The following is a 26,343-nucleotide window of genomic DNA, read 5'->3' as shown; positions in this document are numbered from 1 at the left end:
CTATCCCATTCCTTCCTTCTATCGATTAGATAGAAGGAATGAGCTAGATAGATGACAGATAGATAATCTATAGATCTATCTATAGATCTATATTTAGATCTACTGTATCTATAGATCTATCTGTCATCTATCTATCTAATTCCTTCTATTTATCTATTCTATCATCTATCTCATTCCTTCTATCTCATTCCTTCTATCTATCCCATTCCTTCTATCGATTTATATATCTATATCGATAGAAGGAATGAGATAGATAGATAGATGATAGATAGAATAGATAGATAGAAGGAATGAGCTAGATAGATGACAGATCTATAGATAGATATTATCTATCTATGTATAGATCTATCTATCTATAGATCTATCTGTCATCTATTTATCTATCCCATTCCTTCCATCTATCTATCTATAGAAGGAATGAGATAGATGATAGATATAATAGATAGAAGGAATGAGCTAGATAGATAGATGACAGATAGATCTATAGATAGATAATATCTCGATCTATGTATAGACCTATCTATAGATCTATATGTCATCTATCTATCTGTCTATCTATCTCATTCAGTCTTCTATCTATTTTCTAACTATATTTATATCTATTATCTATCTATTATCTATCATCTATATGTCTATCTATCTCATTCCTTCTATTTATATCTATCTGTGTGTAATGGAGTGTGGGTTGGACAAATGTAATAGAGGAGGTCGGACAAGAAATGACATCACAATATTTTTTCGTTCAATAATACATCTTTATTTAGGCTATGTGCACACATTCAGGATTTTTCGCTTTTTTTGGCTGTTTTCCGCGGAAAAAACGCTAAAACAACGCATACATAAGCATCCCATCATTTTTAATGCATTTCGCAATTTTTGTGCACATGCTGCGTTTTTGTCTGCGAAAACAACGCATCGCTGTAAAAAACGCAGCATGTTCATTCATTTTGCGGATTTTTCGCGTTTTTGCCTCTATATTATTGCATTGGGAAGCTCTGGAAATATCCGCAAAAAAACACATGCGGATTTCCTGCAGAAAAAGTCCGGTTTTGTTCAGGAAATTTCTGCAGACATTCCTGAACGTGTGCACATAGCCTTAGCTTTCAAAAACGCATCAAAACCATGCAAAAAATGCATCAAAAACGCACCTGCGTTTTCTGCCAAGAGATGCAGATTCAGAGCAGAAAAATCCGCAGGCAAATTTGCAATGTGTGCACATACCCTTTTATCTTATCATGTTACGCATACATAATGGACAATATATCTTGGCCTTTCACAAGGCTTGTGAAAGAGTCATCACTTTCTATACACTGACCTGTGACTTTGTAAGGGAGCGCAAGAGCCGTAGTCATGACTGAGCATAACAGATCTTGCGTACTTTAGTCTCCCTTCACATAAAAAGACTGTCCTTTAGGCCGGTTTCACACGTCAGTGGCTCCGGTACGTGAGGTGACAGTTTCCTCACGTACCGGAGACACTGACTCATGTAGACACATTAAAATCAATGTGTCTCTGCACATGTCAGCGTGTTTTCACGGACCATGTGTCCGTTTGAAAAACACGGAGACATGTCAGTGTTTGTGGGAACGCACGGATCACATGGACCCATTAAAGTCAATGGGTCCCTGTAAAACATGTACTGCACACGGATGCTGTCCGTGTGCCGTGCAGGAGACAGCGCTACTGTAAGCGCTGTCCCCCCCTCGTGTGGTGCTGAAGCCGGAATTCATCCCTTCTTCCCAGCAGCGTTCGCTGGAGAGAAGGAATGAATAAGTTTTTTTTTCTTTTCCCTTAAAAATAAAGTTTGTGCGTCCCCTCCCGCCTCCCATCCCCTGTGCGAACCCCCCTCCCCCCCGCTTGCCAGGAAATACTCACCGACACCCAGCTCCAGTGGTGTTTCCTCTCAGCGGTTGCAGCCTGTGCTGTGTGAGCGGTCAACGTGGTCCCGCTCATTACAGTGAGGTATATGCGCATATTCCTCACTGTAATGAGCGGGACCACGTGACCACTCACACAGGGCCTGCTGCGGGCGCTGAGAGGGGACATCGCTGGAGCTGGGTGTCGGTGAGTATTTCCTGGCAAGCTGGGGGGGCGCACAGGGGATGGGAGGCGGGAGGGGACGCACAAACTTTATTTTTTAAGGGAAAAGAAAAAAAAAAGATTATTCATTCTTTCTCTCCAGCGAACGCTGCTGGGAAGAAGGGATGAATACCGGCTTCAGCACCGCACGTAGGGGACAGCGCTTAACTGTAGCGCTGTCTCCTGCACGGTCCGTGTGGTCCTCAGTCGGCACACGGCTGCCGCACGTGTGCCACACTGATGTGCTACATAAGCACACAGACACGGATAATTCCGGTACCGGAATTATCTGGACGTGTGGGACAGGCCTTAGTCAGTGTACTTACCTCTCTGTTCTCCACCTCTTCAGGATCTTCTACAAGTTGCTGAAGGCCTTCTCCATACGCTTGCGCACAAACAGAGACACAGTCCAGTTGTAACCTAGCATGTAAAACTTTAATTGTTTCTCTTCGCAGCACATCCTTATTAGATACAACAGCCTTCTCCATACATTTGCACACAAACAGAGACACAGTCTAGTTGTAACATTACATGTAAAACTTTAATTGTTTCTCTTCGCAGCACATCCTTATTACATACAGCAACAGCATAGGGTTTCATACAGTCCTCATTCTCCACTTTCCCTGCACCTCTTCCTACGGTCTCCAGTACATGCCCGGGTCCTACCATCTCTTGCAGTAACGCAGCATCCTTCCTGTTCAGACTCAATACGATCAAGAGTTTCCTCGTCCGTTTCGCACTCGTATCTTCACAGCATAGACAATTGCCTTCAGGTGACCCCAGCATCTGAAACAAAGTGTAACGAATGGAAACGGAGGCATAGAAGTTGAAGTTCACATTAGTTTTTATTTAGGTTTCATATGGAACCTCGGGACCACAGTCCGGGGGGCTCCGAAGGGGGCGTGACTATGTGAGCCACAGACACCTGTGGTAAGTCCCCTCAAACAGAGACAGAGTGGGAAGCCTAGGGGACACGGGTGCTACCTCCAGTTAGACCCCGAACTCGTGGCAGCTGTCCCAGCGGAACAATCGGACAAGCGGTGTTAGCAGAACCACAATGAAAAAACACATGTTCCAGCTTCATGAAGATAAAATTGCAGGTTTTATTGAAAAATACTTAAAATGTGCATACTCCACGGATCTCACAATAGCCTCGGGAGGAGAGCGACGCGTATCGACTGCTGCCGCAGTCTTTATCCAAGCTGATCTATCCCAAGGCAATGACGGACATATAATGTACCGTGCACCAATCAACAGAGGATAACATGTCACATGATCAAAAGGTTCTAAAATGCTTATAACAATACGTACGAATAAACATAGACATAAACAATTAAAACATAATAATATTAATTGCTGGAATTTAGGCAGGTGTCAATAATGAAACATTATCTCATTTTTGTGATTCAAGCCGCCCGGAAAGCGTGTACCCAAAACAAAGATCCAGTAAGCTTCCCGGGTTAATAACATTCTGTGGATATCTCCACCCCGGTGAGGTTTTTTTATTTTTTCCAAACCCATTATGCGAAAAAATTTAGTGTCCCGTGAATGATAATCAATAAAATGCCTAGCCGCAGATGAAATACTGCGGTTTGTATTTTTAATATTGGAAATGTCATATAGATGTTCTGTAATGCGATTTTTTAATTTTCGTCCGGTGCAACTTATGTAAGACTTGTAGCATGCGGTACAGTCGATTTTATAAACAACATTCCGAGTGTTGCAATTAATAAAGTCTTGTATTTGAAATGAATTAGTGTTATTGTGATTCTGAAAAGACTTATTAGTAAGCATATGTTTGCATGTAGAACAATTGGTTGTATTACATTTGAAACTGCCTTTACATTTTAGCCATGTGGATTTGGGTCTATCTGAGATAAAGATACTTGGTGACAGGATGTTACCCAAAGTGGGTGCTTTCCTCGCCACTATGTTGCAACCACTATGTAAAATTTCAGCAAGAATTGGGTCCTCATATAAAATTGGTAAAGACTTTTGAATTATGTTTTTAATTGCGTTAAATTGTGGACTGTACTGTAAGCATACAAAAGGTTTCTCTGCATGTTGTTTTTTATTTGTCTTTGCTGAAATTTTACTGCCAGACGGAGATTTTATTAGGTCCTCATGTTTTTTCTTGGACACAATTTTAAGTGCACGGTTTACCATCCAATTTGGGTAGCCACGGGTTGTTTAAATCTAGAGCAGGATTTAGCTAAATCCTGATGCAGGACAGCTTCATTGTTGCAGTTGCGTTTTAATCTGGTGAATTCTCCAACCGGGATTGACTGGATAGTGTGCTTTGGGTGACTGCTATGTGCATGAAGAACAGTGTTCCCTGCCAATGGTTTGGAAAAAGTACGAGTGGTAATGAGTTGTGTATTGGCTCCCGTAAGTTCCAAATCCAAGAAAGCAATTTTGTTTTTTTCATGTACATGAGTAAATCTGATGTTGTATTCATTGTGGTTAATGTAATCAACAAATTCCTGTACAAATGACACATCCCTCTTCCAGATAATAAGCGTGTTGTCAATATATCTCCCGTACCATGAAATAAAAGGAATAAATTTCTTAGAGGTACTGTACAAAAAATGAAATTCCCAAAAAGCCATAACTAAATTGGCTAAAGATGGCGAGAACTTGGCACCCATCGCCACACCCGTGTGCTGCAAATAAAAATCCCGATAAAAGGAAAAAAAATTGTGAGTCAACAGAAAAAAAGTGACCTGTAAAATATATTCAATTAAATCAGGAGAATAACCACTATACTTTTCCAAATGGAAGCATAAGGCTTCCAATGCTACATTGTGTGGTATGCACGTATATAAAGAAACTACGTCACAACTGAGCCAGGAAAAATCCGATGACCATTCATTCTGTGACAAGATATTCAGAATGTCTTTTGTGTCTTTAATATGGCCTGGTATCTTGAGAACCAAAGGCTGTAATAATGAATCCAACCATTGTCCCATAAGTTCGTTGGTGGAGCCAATGCTGGATACAATTGGATGCATGGGTGGAAAATTACTGCTTTTGTGGGTCTTGGGTAATCCATATAAAATGGGTGTAACTGGTTGAGAAACTTTAAAAGAATCACTCTGTTTTTTTTAGATGACTCCTAGCTTTTTTTTTAACTCGTTGGTGGGATCATGTCTCAATTTTTTATAAGTCAGTTCATCAGACAATAAGTTCAAAATTGCTTTCTCATATTGCGTGGAATCTAACACAACCACTACTCCTCCTTTATCACTCATTTTAATGACTATATCTTTCATTTCTTGGATTTCCTGAATGATATTTTTTGTTGTTTAGTCATATTATGGGAAACACTTATACCAGGTTTTGTGAGCTTGAGGTTTTTTAGTTCTCTTTCTAAAACCTCTTGGAACCTATTCATACAATCTAGCCTGGATTGGATGGGATAAAAGAAAGGATTTCTCAATTTTAAATAGTCTGGTGCATTATCGCAATTTTGAGGCATAATGTCCTGATCCTGTAACTCCTGTAAGGATAATAAAGCAATCTGTTCATGAAAATCCAGGGTTAGCGGAAGACGTGGAGCTAACCAGGTGATACCGGGTGTACGGGTAGAAGCTGGTTCCAATGGTACTGGCGTTGTCCGGAGATGATGATGGCAGATAGGCGGGACGAGACGGGATTGCGTAGATAGAACAGTCGTCGTCCAGGATAGCCGGGTAACTGGTAGTTGATGATCTGTAGAAACAGACAGTATAAGCGGAGTACTAGCAAAAGCACTTCAGAAACAGGAGCACATGCAGACAGGAACCGGAAGTAAGCAACAGTGGATACTTGTTGCTCCGGTGCCCTCCCTATGGTGGAGGAGCTAGAAATAGTAATGAATAACACGCCATTGGCCAGAAGCATATTTTTTAAAATGTGCTCTGTCTCTTTAAGAGACCAGGAACGAGAGCATGCGTGACCTAAGCACTCTGCTTGAGAACCTGCTGGCAGCACGCCAGGAAGCAGGAGAGGAAGGAGGAAAAGCTGCATCCTGACCGCGTGGAGCCAGCACAGAGCGGGAGTCCCAAGGGGGACCCCGCAAAGGTACAGAAACCGGACCGGGTGTAACAACGAATACTGGAAGCCTGTGCTAGCATTTCTTCTGCAGTGTTGCTATCAGTGTGTCAAGAGTGGGAGAAGAGGGTTGCATTGACAATCCAACACAATGGCCAGCACTTTGAACACATTTTATAAGTGGTCATAAACTTGTAAATAACTCATGAAATAATAAAGTTACGTTAAAACCAAGCACACCATTGTTTTTCTTGTGAAATTTTCAATCAGTTTGATGTGTCACATGACCCTCTTCCCATTGGAAAAAATAAAGTTGGATCCAAAATGGCTGACTTCAGAATGGCCGCCATGGCCATCACCCATCTTGAAAAGTTTTCCCCCTCCCATATACTAATGTGCCACAAACAGGAAGTTGATATCACCAACCATTCCCATTTTATTTAGGTGTATCCATATACAGTGGGGCAAAAAAGTATTTAGTCAGTCAGCAATAGTGCAAGTTCCACCACTTAAAAAGATGAGAGGCGTCTGTATTTACATCATAGGTAGACTTCAACTATGGGAGACAAACTGAGAAAAAAAAATCCAGAAAATCACATTGTCTGTTTTTTTTAACATTTTATTTGCATATTATGGTGGAAAATAAGTATTTGGTCGGAAACAAACAATCAAGATTTCTGGCTCTCACAGATCTGTAACTTCTTCTTTAAGAGTCTCCTCTTTCCTCCACTCATTACCTGTAGTAATGGCACCTGTTTAAACTTGTTATCAGTATAAATAGACACCTGTGCACACCCTCAAACAGTCTGACTCCAAACTCCACTATGGTGAAGACCAAAGAGCTGTCAAAGGACACCAGAAACAAAATTGTAGCCCTGCACCAGGCTGGGAAGACTGAATCTGCAATAGCCAACCAGCTTGGAGTGAAGAAATCAACAGTGGGAGCAATAATTAGAAAATGGAAGACATACAAGACCACTGATAATCTCCCTCGATCTGGGGCTCCACGCAAAATCCCACCCCGTGGGGTCAGAATGATCACATGAACGGTGAGCCAAAATCCCAGAACCACGCGGGGGGACCTAGTGAATGAACTGCAGAGAGCTGGGACCAATGTAACAAGGCCTACCATAAGTAACACACTACACCACCAAGGACTCAGATCCTGCAGTGCCAGACGTGTCCCACTGCTTAAGCCAGTACATGTCCGGGCCCGTCTGAAGTTTGCTAGAGAGCATTTGGATGATCCAGAGGAGTTTTGGGAGAATGTCCTATGGTCTGATGAAACCAAACTGGAACTGTTTGGTAGAAACACAACTTGTCGTGTTTGGAGGAAAAAGAATACTGAGTTGCATCCATCAAACACCATACCTACTGTAAAGCATGGTGGTGGAAACATCATGCTTTGGGGCTGTTTCTCTGCAAAGGGGCCAGGACGACTGATCCGGGTACATGAAGGAATGAATGGGGCCATGTATCGTGAGATTTTGAGTGCAAACCTCCTTCCATCAGCAAGGGCATTGAAGATGAAACGTGGCTGGGTCTTTCAACATGACAATGATCCAAAACACACCGCCAGGGCAACAAAGGAGTGGCTTCGTAAGAAGCATTTCAAGGTCCTGGAGTGGCCTAGCCAGTCTCCAGATCTCAACCCTATAGAAAACCTTTGGAGGGAGTTGAAAGTCCGTGTTGCCAAGCGAAAAGCCAAAAACATCACTGCTCTAGAGGAGATCTGCATGGAGGAATGGGCCAACATACCAACAACAGTGTGTGGCAACCTTGTGAAGACTTACAGAAAACTTTTGACCTCTGTCATTGCCAACAAAGGATATATTACAAAGTATTGAGATGAAATTTTGTTTCTGACCAAATACTTATTTTCCACCATAATATGCAAATAAAATGTTAAAAAAACAGACAATGTGATTTTCTGGATTTTTTTTTCTCAGTTTGTCTCCCATAGTTGAGGTCTACCTATGATGTAAATTACAGACGCCTCTCATCTTTTTAAGTGGTGGAACTTGCACTATTGCTGACTGACTAAATACTTTTTTGCCCCACTGTAAATGGCCCACCCTGTATTATGGCACATGTTGGAAAGGGGTTAAAGTGAGTCATTTACACAGGAGAAATTTGCTGATAAGTGATGTGTATAAAGTCTGACAAGGGAATACAGATATTAATTTCCAACGTTTTGACCAATGCAGTCTTTCTCAAGTATACAGTATCTGTATGTGGGGAGCGGTTGGCATGTGGTGTGATCAACTCCACTCTTATACCACTTGCCGACCTCTCCTCACATGCAGATAACTTTGAGAGAGATCACATTTGTCAAAAAATTGGAAATTAATATCTGTATTCACTTAGTATACTTAATAGACTGTTATGTCTGCTAATGACAGGTGTTATGAAGGCAATCCAGAAACACAGTGTGCTTAGCGATCAGAGCGCACACAGTGATCTGAAAAATACCCAAAAATACAAGAACGAGCTCTGAGACGTGGAAACTCTGTAGACTGCACACCTGATCCTATCCTAAACACAACTAAAAGCGGCTGTGGATTGCGCCTAACAACTACCTAGGCAACTCGGCACAGCCTAAGAAACTAGCTAGCCTGAAGATAGAAAAATAGGCCTGACTTGCCCCAGAGAAATTCCCCAAAGGAAAAGGCAGCCCCCCACATATAATGACTGTGAGTAAGATGAAAAGACAAAACGTAGGGATGAAATAGATTCAGCAAAGTGGGGCCCGATATTCTAGGACAGAGCGAGGACAGTAAAGCGAACTTTGCAGTCTACAAAAAACCCTAAAGCAAAACCACGCAAAGGGGGCAAAAAAAAACCCATCGTGCCGAACTAACGGCACGGCGGTACACCCTTTGCGTCTCAGAGCTTCCAGCAAAACCAAAAGACAAGCTGGACAGAAAAAAGCAACAAAATAGCAAAAAAGCACTTAGCTATACAGAGCAGCAGGTCACAGGAACGATCAGGAGAAGCTCAGATCCAAGACTGGAACATTGACAAGGAGCAAGGATAGCAGCATCAGGCGGAGTTAAGTAATGAAGCAGTTAACGAGCTCACCAGAACACCTGAGGGAGGAAGCTCAGAAGCTGCAGTACCACTTGTGACCACAGGAGTGAATTCAGCCACAGAATTCACAACAGTACCCCCCCTTGAGGAGGGGTCACCGAACCCTCACCAGAGCCCCCAGGCCGACCAGGATGAGCCGCATGAAAGGCACGAACAAGATCGGAAGCATGAACATCAGAGGCAAAAACCCAGGAATTATCTTCCTGAGCATAACCCTTCCATTTAACCAGATACTGGAGTTTCCGTCTAGAAACACGAGAATCCAAAATCTTCTCCACAATATACTCCAATTCCCCCTCCACCAAAACCGGGGCAGGAGGCTCAACAGATGGAACCATAGGTGCCACGTATCTCCGCAACAATGACCTATGGAATACATTATGTATGGAAAAGGAGTCTGGGAGGGTCAAACGAAAAGACACAGGATTGAGAACCTCAGAAATCCTATACGGACCAATAAAACGAGGTTTAAATTTAGGAGAGGAAACCTTCATAGGAATATGACGAGAAGATAACCAAACCAGATCCCCAACACGAAGTCGGGGACCCACACGGCGTCTGCGATTAGCGAAAAGTTGAGCTTTCTCCTGGGACAAGATCAAATTGTCCACTACCTGAGTCCAGATCTGCTGCAACCTATCCACCACAGAATCCACACCAGGACAGTCCGAAGACTCAAGCTGTCCTGAAGAGAAACGAGGATGGAACCCAGAATTGCAAAAAAATGGAGAAACCAAGGTAGCCGAGCTGGCCCGATTATTAAGGGCGAACTCAGCCAACGGCAAAAAGGACACCCAATCATCCTGGTCTGCAGAAACAAAACATCTCAGATATGTTTCCAAGGTCTGATTGGTTCGTTCGGTCTGGCCATTAGTCTGAGGATGGAAAGCCGAGGAAAAGGATAGGTCAATGCCCATCCTACCACAAAAGGCTCGCCAAAACCTTGAAACAAACTGGGAACCTCTGTCAGAAACAATATTCTCAGGAATGCCATGCAACCGAACTACATGCTGAAAGAACAAAGGTACCAAATCAGAGGAGGAAGGCAATTTAGCCAAGGGCACCAGATGAACCATTTTAGAGAAGCGATCACAGACCACCCAAATGACTGACATCTTTTGAGAAACGGGAAGGTCAGAAATGAAATCCATCGAAATATGTGTCCAAGGCCTCTTTGGGACCGGCAAGGGCAAAAGCAACCCACTGGCACGAGAACAGCAGGGCTTAGCCCTAGCACAAATCCCACAGGACTGCACAAAAGTACGTACATCCCGTGACAGAGATGGCCACCAGAAGGATCTAGCCACTAACTCTCTGGTACCAAAGATTCCAGGATGACCAGCCAACACCGAACAATGAAGTTCAGAGATAAGTTTATTAGTCCACCTATCAGGGACGAACAGTTTCTCTGCTGGACAACGATCAGGTTTATTCGCCTGAAATTTTTGCAGCACCCGCCGCAAATCAGGGGAGATGGCAGACACAATGACTCCTTCCTTGAGGATACCCGCTGGCTCAGATAAACCCGGAGAGTCGGGCACAAAACTCCTAGACAGAGCATCCGCCTTCACATTTTTAGAGCCCGGAAGGTACGAAATCACAAAGTCGAAGCGGGCAAAAAATAACGACCAACGGGCCTGTCTAGGATTCAAGCGCTTGGCAGACTCGAGATAAGTCAAGTTCTTATGATCAGTCAATACCACCACGCGATGCTTAGCTCCTTCAAGCCAATGACGCCACTCCTCGAATGCCCACTTCATGGCCAGCAACTCTCGATTGCCCACATCATAATTACGCTCAGCGGGCGAAAACTTCCTGGAAAAGAAAGCACATGGTTTCATCACTGAGCAATCAGAACCTCTCTGTGACAAAACCGCCCCTGCTCCAATCTCAGAAGCATCAACCTCGACCTGGAACGGAAGACAAACATCTGGCTGACACAACACAGGGGCAGAACAAAAACGACGCTTCAACTCCTGAAAAGCTTCCACAGCAGCAGAAGACCAATTAACCAAATCAGCACCCTCCTTGGTCAAATCGGTCAATGGTTTGGCAATGCTAGAAAAATTACAGATGAAGCGACGATAAAAATTAGCAAAGCCCAGGAACTTTTGCAGACTTTTCAGAGATGTCGGCTGAATCCAATCCTGGATGGCTTGGACCTTAACTGGATCCATCTCGATAGTAGAAGGGGTAAAGATGAACCCCAAAAATGAAACTTTCTGCACACCGAAGAGACACTTTGATCCCTTCACAAATAAAGAATTAGCACGCAGGACCTGAAAAACCATTCTGACCTGCTTCACATGAGACTCCCAATCATCTGAGAAGATCAAAATGTCATCCAAGTAAACAATCAGGAATTTATCCAGATACTCACGGAAGATGTCATGCATAAAAGACTGAAACACAGATGGAGCATTGGCAAGTCCGAACGGCATCACTAGATACTCAAAATGACCCTCGGGCGTATTGAATGCAGTTTTCCATTCATCTCCTTGCCTGATTCTCACCAGATTATACGCACCACGAAGATCTATCTTAGTGAACCAACTAGCCCCCTTAATCCGAGCAAACAAGTCAGATAACAATGGCAAGGGATACTGAAATTTAACAGTGATCTTATTAAGAAGGCGGTAATCAATACACGGTCTCAGCGAACCATCCTTCTTGGCTACAAAGAAGAACCCTGCTCCCAGTGGTGATGACGATGGGCGAATATGTCCCTTCTCCAGGGATTCCTTCACATAACTGCGCATAGCGGCGTGTTCGGGCACGGATAAATTAAACAGTCGACCTTTAGGGAATTTACTACCAGGAATCAAATTGATAGCACAATCACAATCCCTATGCGGAGGTAGAGCATCGGACTTGGGCTCTTCAAATACATCCTGATAATCAGACAAGAACTCTGGGACCTCAGAAGGGGTGGATGACGAAATCGACAAAAATGGAACATCACCATGTACCCCCTGACAACCCCAGCTGGATACCGACATGGAATTCCAATCCAATACTGGATTATGGGTTTGTAGCCATGGCAACCCCAACACGACCACATCATGCAGATTATGCAACACCAGAAAGCAAATAACTTCCTGATGTGCAGGAGCCATGCACATGGTCAGTTGGGCCCAGTATTGAGGTTTATTCTTGGCCAAAGGTGTAGCATCAATTCCTCTCAATGGAATAGGACACCGCAAAGGCTCCAAGAAAAACCCACAACGTTTAGCATAATCCAAATCCATCAGATTCAGGGCAGAACCCGAATCCACAAACGCCATGACAGAAAACGACGACAAAGAGCATATCAAGGTAATGGACAGAAGGAATTTGGACTGTACAGTACCAATGACGGCAGACCTAGCGGACCGCTTAGTGCGCTTAGGACAATCAGAAATAGCATGAGTGGAATCACCACAGTAGAAACACAGACCATTCAGACGTCTGTATTCCTGCCGTTCAACTCTAGTCATAGTCCTATCGCACTGCATAGGCTCAGGTTTAACCTCAGGCAGTACCGCCAAATGGTGCACAGATTTACGCTCGCGCAAGCGTCGACCGATCTGAATGGCCAAAGACAAAGACTCATTCAAACCAGCAGGCATAGGAAATCCCACCATGACATCCTTAAGAGCCTCAGAGAGACCCTTTCTGAACAAAGCTGCCAGCGCAGATTCATTCCACTGAGTGAGTACTGACCATTTCCTAAATTTCTGACAATATACTTCTATATCATCCTGACCCTGGCACAAAGCCAGCAAATTTTTCTCAGCCTGATCCACTGAATTAGGCTCATCGTACAGCAATCCGAGCGCCAGGAAAAACGCATCGACACTACTCAATGCAGGGTCTCCTGGCGCAAGAGAAAATGCCCAGTCTTGAGGGTCGCCGCGCAAAAAAGAAATAATAATCAAAACCTGTTGAATAGGATTACCAGAAGAATGAGGTTTCAAGGCCAGAAATAGCTTACAATTATTTTTGAAACTTAGAAACTTAGTTCTATCTCCAAAAAACAAATCAGGAATAGGAATTCTTGGTTCTAACATAGATTTCTGATCAATAGTATCTTGAATTTTTTGTACATTTATAACGAGATTATCCATTGAAGAGCACAGACCCTGAATATCCATGTCCACACCTGTGTCCAGAATCACCCAAATGTCTAGGGGAAAAAAAAAAAAGTGAACACAGAGCAGAAAAAAAAAAAAAAAAAAATGATGTCAGAACTTTTTCTTTCCCTCTATTGAGAATCATTAGTTGGCTCCTTGTACTGTTATGTCTGCTAATGACAGGTGTTATGAAGGCAATCCAGAAACACAGTGTGCTTAGCGATCAGAGCGCACACAGTGATCTGACAAATACCCAAAAATACAAGAACGAGCTCTGAGACGTGGAAACTTTGTAGACTGCACACCTGATCCTATCCTAAACACAACTAAAAGCGGCTGTGGATTGCGCCTAACAACTACCTAGGCAACTCGGCACAGCCTAAGAAACTAGCTAGCCTGAAGATAGAAAAATAGGCCTGACTTGCCCCAGAGAAATTCCCCAAAGGAAAAGGCAGCCTCCCACATATAATGACTGTGAGTAAGATGAAAAGACAAAACGTAGGGATGAAATAGATTCAGCAAAGTGGGGCCCGATATTCTAGGACAGAGCGAAGACAGTAAAGCGAACTTTGCAGTCTACAAAAAACCCTAAAGCAAAACCACGCAAAGAGGGCAAAAAAAAACCCACCGTGCCGAACTAACGGCACGGCGGTACACCCTTTGCGTCTCAGAGCTTCCAGCAAAACCAAAAGACAAGCTGGACAGAAAAAAGCAACAAAATAGCAAAAAAGCACTTAGCTATACAGAGCAGCAGGTCACAGGAACGATCAGGAGAAGCTCAGATCCAAGACTGGAACATTGACAAGGAGCAAGGATAGCAGCATCAGGCGGAGTTAAGTAATGAAGCAGTTAACGAGCTCACCAGAACACCTGAGGGAGGAAGCTCAGAAGCTGCAGTACCACTTGTGACCACAAGAGTGAATTCAGCCACAGAATTCACAACAATAGACATCACTTATCAGCAAATTTCACTTATTTACATGACATAGGGCAGCACGGTGGCTCAGTGGTTAGCACAGCAGCCTTGCAGCACTGGAGTCCTGGGTTCAAATCCCACCAAGGACAACATCTGCAAGGAGTTTATATGTTCTCCCCGTGTTTGCGTGGGTTTCCTCCGGGTACTCCGGTTTCCTCCCACATTCCAAAGACATACTGATAGGGAATTTAGATTGTGAAGTCCCATCGGGGAAAGCGCTGTGGAATATGTTGGCGCTATATAAATAGAGAGATTATTTATTATGACTCAATGCCGAAGTACCCTTCCAGGGTCCCTTTACCCACAGGGCAATGTGCATGTGAAAATGGTTCATAGTAGATTACAGTTAACAAAATATGAAGTGTAACGAAACACGACTAAGTTACAGATCAGTACAGTCAGGGAGGGGACCCTGCACGTGAGGGCTTGCAATCTACTTGACAGGGAAGATTTCTAGCAGCATAAGACATAAGCCACAAACATAAAATGATTTTCCCTTACTAGTGCTAATATTGTACAAGAGCCAATATTTTTATGACCATATTTGAATTGATTTACCACAATCGTGTGAGAGCTATTTGTATGTCATGGCACAGAGACGCTAAATTTAGATATGCAAACATGCTTGGAATCACAGAGCCTCCTTGAAGGCGGCTTCACACCACTCTTTTTTTTCCCACTCTCTAAACATCTTCCAGTTCCCTTACAGAACAGATATCATTTGCATTATGGTAGCACGTACAGATAAGAAGATTTATACAATGCCAGTGGATGGATCGCATTTATTTTCTAACCAGAGCAATCACACCTGTTGCTTTTTTGAGGATTCTGTACTGACTAACGTGCTCCCTACATTTTTGATAATCATCTTTGTGTTAGGGTCTATATTTAATGGGACCGCCTTATGGGCTTTTTTCTTTCGCATCAAATCTTGGAAATCTAGCACAGTCTACCTCTTCAACCTATCTATAGCTGATTTTGTCTTGATTATCTGCTTGCCATTCCGAATTGACTATTATCTAAAGCAGAAGAACTGGATTTACGGAGATGTTCCATGCAGGATAATGCTTTTTATGCTTGCCATGAACAGGGCAGGGAGCATCTTCTTCCTTACATTTGTTGCTTTGGACCGATATTTTAAAGTGGTCCATCCGCATCATAAACTTAACTCCATTTCTATCAGAAATGCTATTTTGGTTACTTGTTCTGTTTGGCTTATTGCAATAGCCATAACTGTTTTTATTCTCACAAAAAACTACACTGGTGGCAACCTATTCAGGAATGCATATTGTGACAGCTTTATCGTGTGTCCAGCCAACTCCCCTTGGCATGACCTCCTCTTCATTACGGAGTTTTTTGTCCCTTGGTGCATTGTCCTGTTCTGCTCGTGCAGCATCATCTGGAAACTTAGACAAAGGAACATGGACAAGGATTCAAAGATTAAAAGGGCTGTGAAATGTATCATATTGGTTGGAGTCGCCTTCTTTATATGTTTCCTACCAAGTGTGTCCTCCAGGATTGAAATCTTAAGGCTCCAGAAGTCCTCACAACACAACCACTGCAGAATCTACAAATCTGGGGACACAGCTTTCTTCATCACAATATGCTTTACCTACATGAACAGTATGTGCAATCCTTTATTGTATTACCTCTCTAATCCTTCATTAAGAACTTATTATTTATCTATTTTTAGTAAACTCAGAATAAGATCATCCGCTTGTCCAAAACCTGCTTTTCCAAACTGACATATGTATTTTTAAATACAAACCAATTAATTTAGACAAGCTTGTAACATACTGTATTTGACTGCCATAAAACAACATGCTGTTACTACTCATATGTAAAAATAAATGAGACCAAACTGGTATTGCAGTGCTTCATTATAAGCCCACTACACACCTCAAATTCTATATTACAATTTTACATTATTTATATAGGAGATTTAATACTAAAATCACATAAAGCCAATTGACCTGTTTACATCTTAAAGGAGGTCATAAACTATGAATAGCAGTCGTTCAACCAACATCTTCTATATTGCTTCTGAGTCTCAGTGTAGAGCACGGCATATCTGTGAATTTAGCCTAAGAATGCTGCAGATTATAACATCTCTGGCATACTAATTATTCTGCACTCAATTATGCACAAAATACCAAATTGACATTCTCATTGCTGCAAATCTAGATTAAGACACGGCTTCTACATCTAAATCTGGAAGAATCTACTAAGTGTGAATATGTTAACTTCTAAAGCCCCCATGTAAATCAGATAGCTGTTAGTTGAGCAACCATTTTACTGACAGCTATCTCCCCCACCTCCTCTATACTGAATTCCTGTGTTCTCTATGAGAAATGCAGTGACACACTGCTCTAGTCTGGGCTTATCTCCCAGAGATCAAAAGGGTCGGCCGATGGAACCCCAACGTAATGGATCCTTCTCTCCCCCAACATCATCCCTTATGGGCACAGTCAGATGGCGCAGTCAGAAGATTGCATCAAAATGCTGGGACTGTCCGTCGTCCGTCGGGATGCCCAAAAACACATTAACCACACATTAAATTGTCAGCCAAATGGCCCAATATCGGCGGCTTCAGCAGACTTAAACCAAATGGGTATGGGGACTTTAATGCTTTATCTTCTTGCTTGTTTTACCAGTCTCAAACTATGAGTAATATCCCTTACAGGGCCATGAAGGTACTACCATAAATAAATACCGAAGAAAACCTTCACGTAGGACAAAAAAAACATAAAAGAATATAAACTTTATTAGAAAACCTACTACCATAAAAGCTGGGCAGTAACCACAAGCGCAGAAAAACAGGTGGGAAACCAACAGGAACAACCTCTACATAGAAATGTATATCAAGTAATGTAGTCACAAAAAATATGTCAGCAACAATAATGGCATAAATATAAAAAGTGAACAATCACTTATGAGTAATAAATAGATATACATACATGAATAGAAAATAGCATCCACATAATGCAAAAAATATAATAAGTAACAATGTGTAACGTCAGCTAACCAGCCTAACAAAACCAGTATGAACTGCATAGATGTAAAAGAAGAGGTATAGTTACCAAGAGGGAGACCCCGGGGACCCACCACAACCGTCCTGGACGAAGCATTTCAGTGCGAAACGCACGTTGGGTGTGGTGGGTCCCCGGGGTCTCCCTCTTGGTAACTATACCTCTTCTTTTACATCTATGCAGTTCATACTGGTTTTGTTAGGCTGGTTAGCTGACGTTACATATTGTTACTTATTATATTTTTTGCATTATGTGGATGCTATTTTCTATTCATGTATGTATATCTATTTATTACTCATAAGTGATTGTTCACTTTTCATATTTATGCCATTATTGTTGCTGACATTTATTGTGACTACATTGCTTGATATACATTTCTATGTAGAGGTTGTTCCTGTTGGTTTCCCACCTGTTTTTCTGCGCTTGTGGTTACTGCCAAGCTTTTATGGTAGTTGGTTTTCTAATAAAGTTTATATTCTTTTATAATTTTTTGGTCCTGTGTGAAGGTTGTCAGGAGCTGCACTCCTTGCTCAGGAAACTACCAACCACCGTTAGGCTGCAGAGGTTGCTAGTAACCCAGGCAATGATCTGTAAAATATTAGGTAAATTAAAAATCCCTCTGTTCTTAAAGGAAACCATAGAGTGCCTTCCCTCTGTGGTCCCCAGACACCATACACATGTACCCTGATGTGCTCTTGCACATTTTGTACGATTTGCACCATATTTGGCTTGCTTGGAGGGGATAAATTGGTGAAATGAGTGTCGGCCCTTGAAACTCATGAGGGAGTCATCGACTACAACATTTTGCTCAGGGGTATATGAATTTAAAAATTTATCTTGCAGAAAAGAAATTAGGGATCTCAATTTGTTCAGGCTATCGTCGTTGTGGTCATTTATTAGGGGGGCTTGGGAATTGTCATTGAAATGAAGCAATCTCATTTGGGCTTCATAACGGGCTCAGGTCATGACAACTGCAAATACAGGGGTACTGTGGACAGATTTTATTGAATGGAGAGTGTTTTTTTTTTTCACTAAACGCATGTTGAGGTTAAGGCTCAAATATTTTTTTCATTTCAGGGACATTTGTGTGGATCCATGAATAGGAATGAAAAGATGTGGGTTTTTGAGAAATATATTGTCGAGAATATAAATTGGTTTGATGGTCAATTATTTGTAGGACTTCTGGGGAAACAAAATTGGTGAGATCTAATTTTATTCCAGGGGTTGTTGAAAAAGGGGGAATTTGAGTGGATAATTTTGGGATACCACAATGGAGGAGGGACTGCAGGAATTGGCCCTGACACTGACGATTCAGCAATGACAATTGACTCCACTACAATCGGGTTGTGGAATCCCGTGGAGGAAGAGGAGTCATCATTGGCATTATTTTATATCAATGCCCAACGAAAAAAAATCATAAAACATTAGTAAACCTAACATAACAGTAGCAAGTTTTTTTAATTTATATATTTTTTTCAACTTTTGAAGAAACTCTAACCCTAACATCACATAAAGTGACTGCAGACTTGAGCGCTAAGCCTGGACAACCCCTTTACCTTGATAAGGAGATGTAGGAGTTATTAACCGGCCATCATCAGACTGTGGAAGATACAGGAACCACAGTACTGATTAGACATGGTCAGTGTCAAAAATAAACATTTACACACATTTACACTCGCGTCACATTACGATTGACCGTTACATTTTTTTCTTTTTCCCACCTATGGATCCGTTCCCTACTCTGTGTGATCAGGTGGCGAATCTATCTCAGTTAGTCCAAGATCTGGTCTTGGAACAACACAAACTGGCATCTTCACATGCTCAGTTACAGGGTCACAGCGGGTGGGAATTTTAATGTCACTGTTGCGGGGGTGGTCCTCAGACCTGGGCTTTCTCCCTACCCTCTCTTGCTCCTGAACACCTTTCGGTGGATGCCTTTTTTGACACTTTTGGACAGATCTATGATGAATCTGACAGGGTCAAGGTGGCAGAGGCAAGGATCATGAACCTGTCACAGGGAAACCACACAGTAGAAAACAATTGTACTGAGTTTCGGCAGTGGTCTTCTGAGGTCCTGTGGAATGACGCAGCTCTCAGATGTCAATTCCTCAGGGGTCTTTCGGAATCTCTTAAGGACGCTCTGGCTCTACATGCTCCACCTGGTTGTTTGGTGGAGGCCATGACTCAGGCTATCCGCATGGATCACGGGATGCGTGAGAGACGCAAGGTGCAACAAAGGTTCCATTTTGTCCTACTGGTCCGATTCGTTCACCTGAGGTGGAACCTGTGGAGGTTAGTGCTGCCAGCTCAAGGTTTAAGGAGAAGAGACGTCGTCGGGAACTTGGACTTTGTCTCTATTGTGGTCAAGCTTGACATTTCTTAAAGGATTGTTTGGCACGACCTCCAGCAAACAAGCCGTTGGGAAATGCCCAAGTCTGGGTGATTGTTGAAGAGGTCATGCAGACTTACAGATACCCTTTTACTCCTCTGATAAAGTGTTGTTGAATGCTGAACTTCTTTTTCAAGATCAGTGTCTGTTCACATTTGCCTTTATTGACTTTGGTTATGCTGCTAATTTCATTGATGCAAGACTTGTTCTGAAGTTAGGATTAGGGACAGTTAAGCTGAAAGCCCTATTCAAATCATGGCCATTGATAGAACACCGTTGCTCAAAAATCTGGTTTGGTTAGTTACAGTGGATTTCACACTCAAGGTGGTGTCTCTTCATACGGAATTAATCTCCTGTTATGTTTTGGACAATTTACCTGCTGGAATTGTGTTGGGTATTCCTTGGTCACATATGCATAATCCGATTATTGACTGGAATCGGAAAGATATTGTCAAATCGGGTCATTATTGTATTGAAAAATGTCTGAAGCAGGTGCATGTTTGCTCCATTAGTCTGGAGGGTCTTCCGGAATACCTGAAAGACTTCGGAGATGTTTTTTCAGAAAAAGACTTAAAAAAACTGACCATCACATCCAAACATATACTAAGTGTTAACAGGTGCAGAACCTAAAGTCACCAACTCGTATACAGTCAAATAAATAAGGCAGCACACTGTGGTGCCAAAACCTGCAAACATGAAACATGAAAATTGAATTGCATTACTGCACTAGAAATATGAAAAATTTAGAAACTTAGGTTCCCATTCAGATGAACCAGTAACAAAACCCAGCACTCAATCGTTGTGAAGAAGAAAATTAGATACTTTATTATATCCCACTCTAGAGTTGTGCACACGTTGTTCTCTCACTCCCCATTCAGATGAAGACTTTATTCTCAGAGAAGAAAGGCATTGCTAGGACCTTGTATAATACAAGGTACACATAAATTGGCCAATTTATGCGCTAAACTTTCTAAATTTTTCATATTTCTAGTGCAGTAATGCAATTCAATTTTCATGTTTCATGTTTGGAGCGGTTGGGGCATGGGCGGACATACCGCCGGTTCAATCGGTGCAGCTGCACCGGGGCCCGGAGGCTCTGGGGGGCCCCTGCAGGGCGGCTAATATAGAGGGCAATCTGGCCAGTCTATCCGGCCCTGAGGGTCCGGGGGGGCCCCTGGCCAGATTGCCCTCATGTGCGGCAGGCATGGAGCAATCCCTGCAGCTCCGCTGCCTGCAAGAGAAAATGGCAACGAATCTGCAGGGAATGGATGCTTCCTGCTTCCTGTCTCACACAGACAGCAGCGGCTCAGCTGAATGACGTCATCATTCTGCGCTGCGGCTATGCGAGACAAGAAGCTGCCGGCGTGCAGCTTCAGGATAGGATCCATGCGCAGAGGTAAGACTTCTCCTGTCTTCTTCATGGCTGCACCTCCTGTCTGGTGCTTGTTGTTAGATCACCCCCCTTCTCCCTGCACACACTTCCAGCCTGTGCAGAATGGCGTCTGCACACTCATGCCTGGAAGGAAGCTGCAGCTGTGTGCAGGACCTCAATCACCCCCTGAACAGGAGGTAAAGAACAGCCTGAATGTGACGGATTGTTTGCAGAGTAAAGATGGGAGGCAGGGGCTGCAGTCAGAGACTAGAAGCAGTGATTTACTGACTGTGACCCCCGGAGCTTTGTGTTCTCTGGTCAGTGCAGGATTTTCATCCACACACAGCAGGGACCAGAGAGCTCAGAGCTCAGGAACACAGTCACTAAATCACTGGGTCTATTCTCTGACGGGACTCCAGTTGTTGAGGAGAGCCATAAGATCAAATACTTAATTGACCCCAAGACATAAGAGGTTGAGAGAAGCGACCCATAACGTGTATTGTTTAACCTTACAAGCTTTCTTAGATTAAAAGTAAGACACTAAAGATGGCTGCCATTTCCTGTATCAGAGAGCCATGTGGCTGCCTGGCTGGTATCCAAGATGACGCCCACCCTGATGACCTCATGGATCCACCCACAGTGATGCCCACCTTGATGACCTCATGGACCAACCCACCCTGATGACCTCATGGATCCACCCATGGACTTGCTCATTGCCCAACCCACTAACCAATGGAATGCATCCGATCACTCCCATTTTAGAGCTAACCGAGCCCCTTTACAGGGGATATATAAATCTGTGTCTTGCCTGAATAAAGTCTTTTTTTCCCTTGCAGCTGGGCCATAGATTGATCATGGAGAGTTTACATATGACTGTGTGTTGTTATATGTTTATTTCTTTGGTGTGCACCTGATCAATATCCATTAGGCCAGGAGTAGGCAACTTAAGTGAAGTGAACATTTTATTAAATTGTTCAACCTAACACAGTCATCACTGCAGTATCAGATCCAGGCTGGGACTGACCCCTGAGCCCATCCCCCAGTGAAGACTTTATTCACATATACTGTATCTGTTGCATCAAACACACAGGTACAATACATAGACACATATAAGGGTATGTTTCCACTGTCAGTAAACTCTGCGGATTGGACGCTGTGTACATCTGCAGCATCCAGTCCGCAGCGTCCTGATGTTACAGCATAGTGCATGAGATTTCAAGGAATCCAATGTCCACTATGTATGCAGCAGCACCCGCAGCTTCCCTGCAGAGACGGACATGCGGCACATCTTTCTAGACCGTAGCATGTCTATTTATCTTGCGGAGACACTCAGTCTCCACAAGATAAATATCACAGTCCAATGTATAGGATACGGTGATTCCGCATGTGTTCAATGAACACATGCGGAAGCATCACTCGTACAAAAGCCGGCAGCGCTTTGGACCGAGCGGACATGTGCTGCATCCAAAGCGCTGCCGATTCCTGACCGTGGAACCATACCCTTATACATTAATGTATACTATGTCACATATGCAGTAGACACAGGTGTTTATTGTACATGGGCATATTCTACAGTATATATATATATATATATATATATATATATATATATATAATGTAGCTTTGTCGCCTTTAAAGAAGGGGGGCCCAGACACATTTCCTGCACAGGGGCCCCAAGCTGTCTGTGTCCGCCCTTGGGTTGGGGCATTTGAAAATTTAAAGAAATGTTTTAAGGCTACTCCTGTTCTTGTGCAACCAGACCTCCAGGGCCGTTCATTGTGGAGGTAGATGCCTCTGAGGTCGGGGTGGGGGCTGTATTGTCTCAAGGTCCTGAGACTTTAACTAACCTGCGATCATGTGCCTTCTTCTCTAAAAACTTTTCTCCTGCTGAAAGAAACTATGATGTCGGTAATCGGGAGTTGCTTGCTGTGAAGTTGGCTTTTGAAAAGTGGATGCATTTTTTGGAGGGAGCCATTCATCCAGTCACCATGGTGACAGATCACAAAAATCTAGCTTATATTGAATCTGCCAAGCGGTTGTCACCTAAACAGGCCCGATGGTCTTTATTTTTTTCACAATTTAATTTCTTTATTACGTTCAGACCAGGGTCTTTGAACGTGAGGGCGGATGCCCTGTCTCATAGTCTTGATGCTGTGTCTCCTTCAGAACCTCCTTCCTGCATTCTTCCTAAGGGTATTTTTGTGACCATGGTTTCCTCAGAGCTGGAAGCTGAAATCCATACTGCTCAGTCCTTGGCTCCTTCCAATCCCCCTGAATGCAAGCTGTTTGTCCCTTTGTATCTCAGATTACGCCTTTTGCAAAAATTCCATGATTCTGTGTTGAGTGGTTATCCTGGAGTCACTGTTACCCAGCAGGCAGTTGCTATACTCTTTTGGAGGTCCGCAATGCATAAGAATATTAGAGATTTCGTATATGCTTGTGAAACTTGTGGACATGCTAAATTACAGTATTACCGGCCGGCAGGGGAAAATCCGGAAAGACCATGGACTCTTTTGTCCATGTATTTAATTTCAGATTTACCGCTGTCTGGGAGAATGACTGCTATTTGGGTGGTAGATGATCTCTTCAGCAAACAAGCTCACTTCATCCCATTATCTGTTTTACTCAATGCTGAAACTCTCTCCAAACTGTTTATTATTCGTGTGGTACGTTTTCATGGGATTCCTCTAAATATTATATCGGATAGGGGTATACAATTCATCTCTAGATTTTGGAGGGCTTTCTGCAAAAGATTGGGGATTGATCTGTCCTTTTCATCTACTTTTCACCCTGAAACTAACGGTCAGACAGAGAGGACAAATCAATCTTTCAAGCAACTTTTAAGATGTTTTGTCAAAATCAGCAGGAGAGTTGGTCATCATTTCTTCCTCTGGCTGAGTTTGCCTTTAACAGTCGGGTTAATCAGTCCACGGGGACCTCACCGTTTTTCTATAATTATGGTTTTCATCCTCATTTTGGTGAGTTCTCCAGGATAAGTTCTGGGTGTCCTGGGGTGGATGTAACCATTCAAGAGCTGTGGGATGTCTGGAGGAGGGTTAAAAAGAACATTGGTGTGGCTCAGCATCAGCAGAAGGCCGATAGGAGGCACACTTCAGGGGTCACCTTCAAAGTGAGAGATAATGTATTGGTTATCCTCTAAGAATATTAGATTGAAGTTGCCCTCACTGTAGTTGGGTATTAGATTCATAGGTCTGTCTAAAATTCTGGAGGTGGTCAATCCAGTTGCCTTCCGGTTAAAGCTTTCCGTATTCCTAATGTGTTCCACAAGTTGTTGTTGAAGGAGTTCTGTCTTCCTCGCCCCTACCTCCTCCAGTGTCTATTGAGGGAAGCTTGGAATATGAGGTACAAAGGATCAATGATTCCCGAATGGTCCCAAATTCCCTTCAATATCTGGTACATTGGAAGGGGTATGGACCTGAGGAAAGGTCCTGGGTTCCAGCTCATTCTGTAAGGGCTGATTGGTTGGTTGTGGCCTTTCGTCGAAGGTTTCCTGAGAAACCTGGAAGTCCAGTGCCCCCCCCCCTTGAAGAGGGGATACTGTCACAATCTTCACTCTGTTCCTGTCTGATATCTTAATTTGTGTAAGGGTTGTGCTGGGTTTGTGCTGCATCGTCTGTCCTCACTTTCCTTGATTAGTCTTCTACTTCAGCATGCTAGCTTCTGCACTTTGTGTCAATCGTACACTTGCTGCTGCCTGTGTAAGTCTGATCTCTCTGTGCACTACGCCTGACCCAGTCTGACTTTATTCCCTTCCTGGGCTTGACTCTTTGCTTGTAACCCGACTTCTCTTTTACCTGCTCCTTGTAAAGTATATTTGCCTTTCTGGTTTTCCTGACCGCAGCTAGTGAATTGGATTTCGTCTCTGATTACCCCCTGTTGAACTGCGCAAGTTCTTGGACCTGACCTTGGATCGTTTGACCTCCCTTTACTATTCCAGTAAGTAGTATTATATTACTATTTGTTACAGGAGTCTTTCACTCCATTTTTGGGACATATTATTTACTATAGTGACTCGTGTCACACTTGAGTTCTGGTTGAGCCTGCACATGTGCCGAGAGCCAGAACCCTGACACCTGCTGGAGCTGCTGCACCACCTGACACTGCAGCTCATTAACCTCATCTTTGAGGGTCTGGATCAGCTGAGCAAAAGCCTCAGCTTGAGCCATGGGTTCACCAGAAAAAAAAGTAGGGTTGGTGATAATGTCACAGAATATAGGTTGATAATCGGATGGCATGACACACACAATGGGATGGTATAGGGAAGAGGAAGGCCCTACCGATAGGGAATGAGTGATGGTCACCACCTGAACTCAAACCTGAGTCTGTCTCTGCACTCCCCTTACGCCCTAAGTGGGTCCTTCTCCCCACCGCTGTCAGGAACCTTGTCCCTCACTGTCACCTCACACTGCCCTGGCTAATGCACTGGCCAGCAAGAGCGCTAGTCTCACTACTGCAAATGGTAGCAAACACAGGAGACAGTGACAAACAAGAGAGGGACAAGGAATAAACACAACACTTAGCTTCCAGACTTCGCACCACACCGCAGATAACACAGAAACAGGACTCCAAAACTTCATAGACAAACTCTTTCACCAACAGTCAGCTGATGCATCAAGTGACCATTTAAAAGATGGTGGGAGTTGTCACCATCCACATCAGCTGATCCAGCACTCTGTAGTTGCAGCAGATTGCCAGCAAGGAAAAAACTGACATTAACCCCCACTGTCCATTTAAGAAAAAAAGCTACATTTAAAACAGAGTGGAACCAGAGCTGCCACAAATCCAAAAATGGATCATGCCTGACAAAGGCAATCGCCGAAACGCGCATTGGGGTGGACGCATCCTTTGGACAGCTCGTCATCTTGTCACCCACTCCACGGGTATTTTTTACTTTCAGCTGATGACAACACTTTGATAATTTCATCACTTGCATTATGAGATTATATGTACACACCATGTGAATATCCATGTTAATAATATTATTTCATATGCATGGTCACTTTACTTGACTATATCATTATTTCTTTATTTTGCTTCAATTTTTTTAGTTGTTTTTTGGCACTATTTTTTCATATCAATTTTAATAACCTTTACCTGCTGTCATGGGGTTTATAATACATCTTATGCATATGCGGTAATTTTACTATAATACTAAGTACCATATTAAGTACCACATATATATCATATCAACTATTACTTTTTTGTAGCATTATTGAGTTGGTTGCGCATATGTGCATATATAT

General features: G+C 43.0%; 1 protein-coding gene across 1 annotated transcript; it reads left to right on the top strand.

Annotated features, from left to right (window-relative positions):
- Window positions 1-14,972: 14,972 nt before the first annotated feature.
- LOC138657719 (hydroxycarboxylic acid receptor 2-like) lies at window positions 14,973-16,137 on the top strand. Its single transcript, XM_069745407.1, has one exon. The coding sequence runs from the start codon at window positions 15,018-15,020 to the stop codon at window positions 16,032-16,034; it is 1,017 nt and encodes a 338-aa protein (XP_069601508.1). The 5' UTR covers window positions 14,973-15,017; the 3' UTR covers window positions 16,035-16,137.
- Window positions 16,138-26,343: the final 10,206 nt, after the last annotated feature.

Source organism: Ranitomeya imitator, chromosome 1, assembly GCF_032444005.1.
Source record: "Ranitomeya imitator isolate aRanImi1 chromosome 1, aRanImi1.pri, whole genome shotgun sequence".
NCBI classification, from domain to species: domain Eukaryota; kingdom Metazoa; phylum Chordata; class Amphibia; order Anura; family Dendrobatidae; genus Ranitomeya; species Ranitomeya imitator.
Note: the sequence above shows the minus strand (reverse complement) of the source record. Positions and strands in the feature narration are given on the sequence as shown.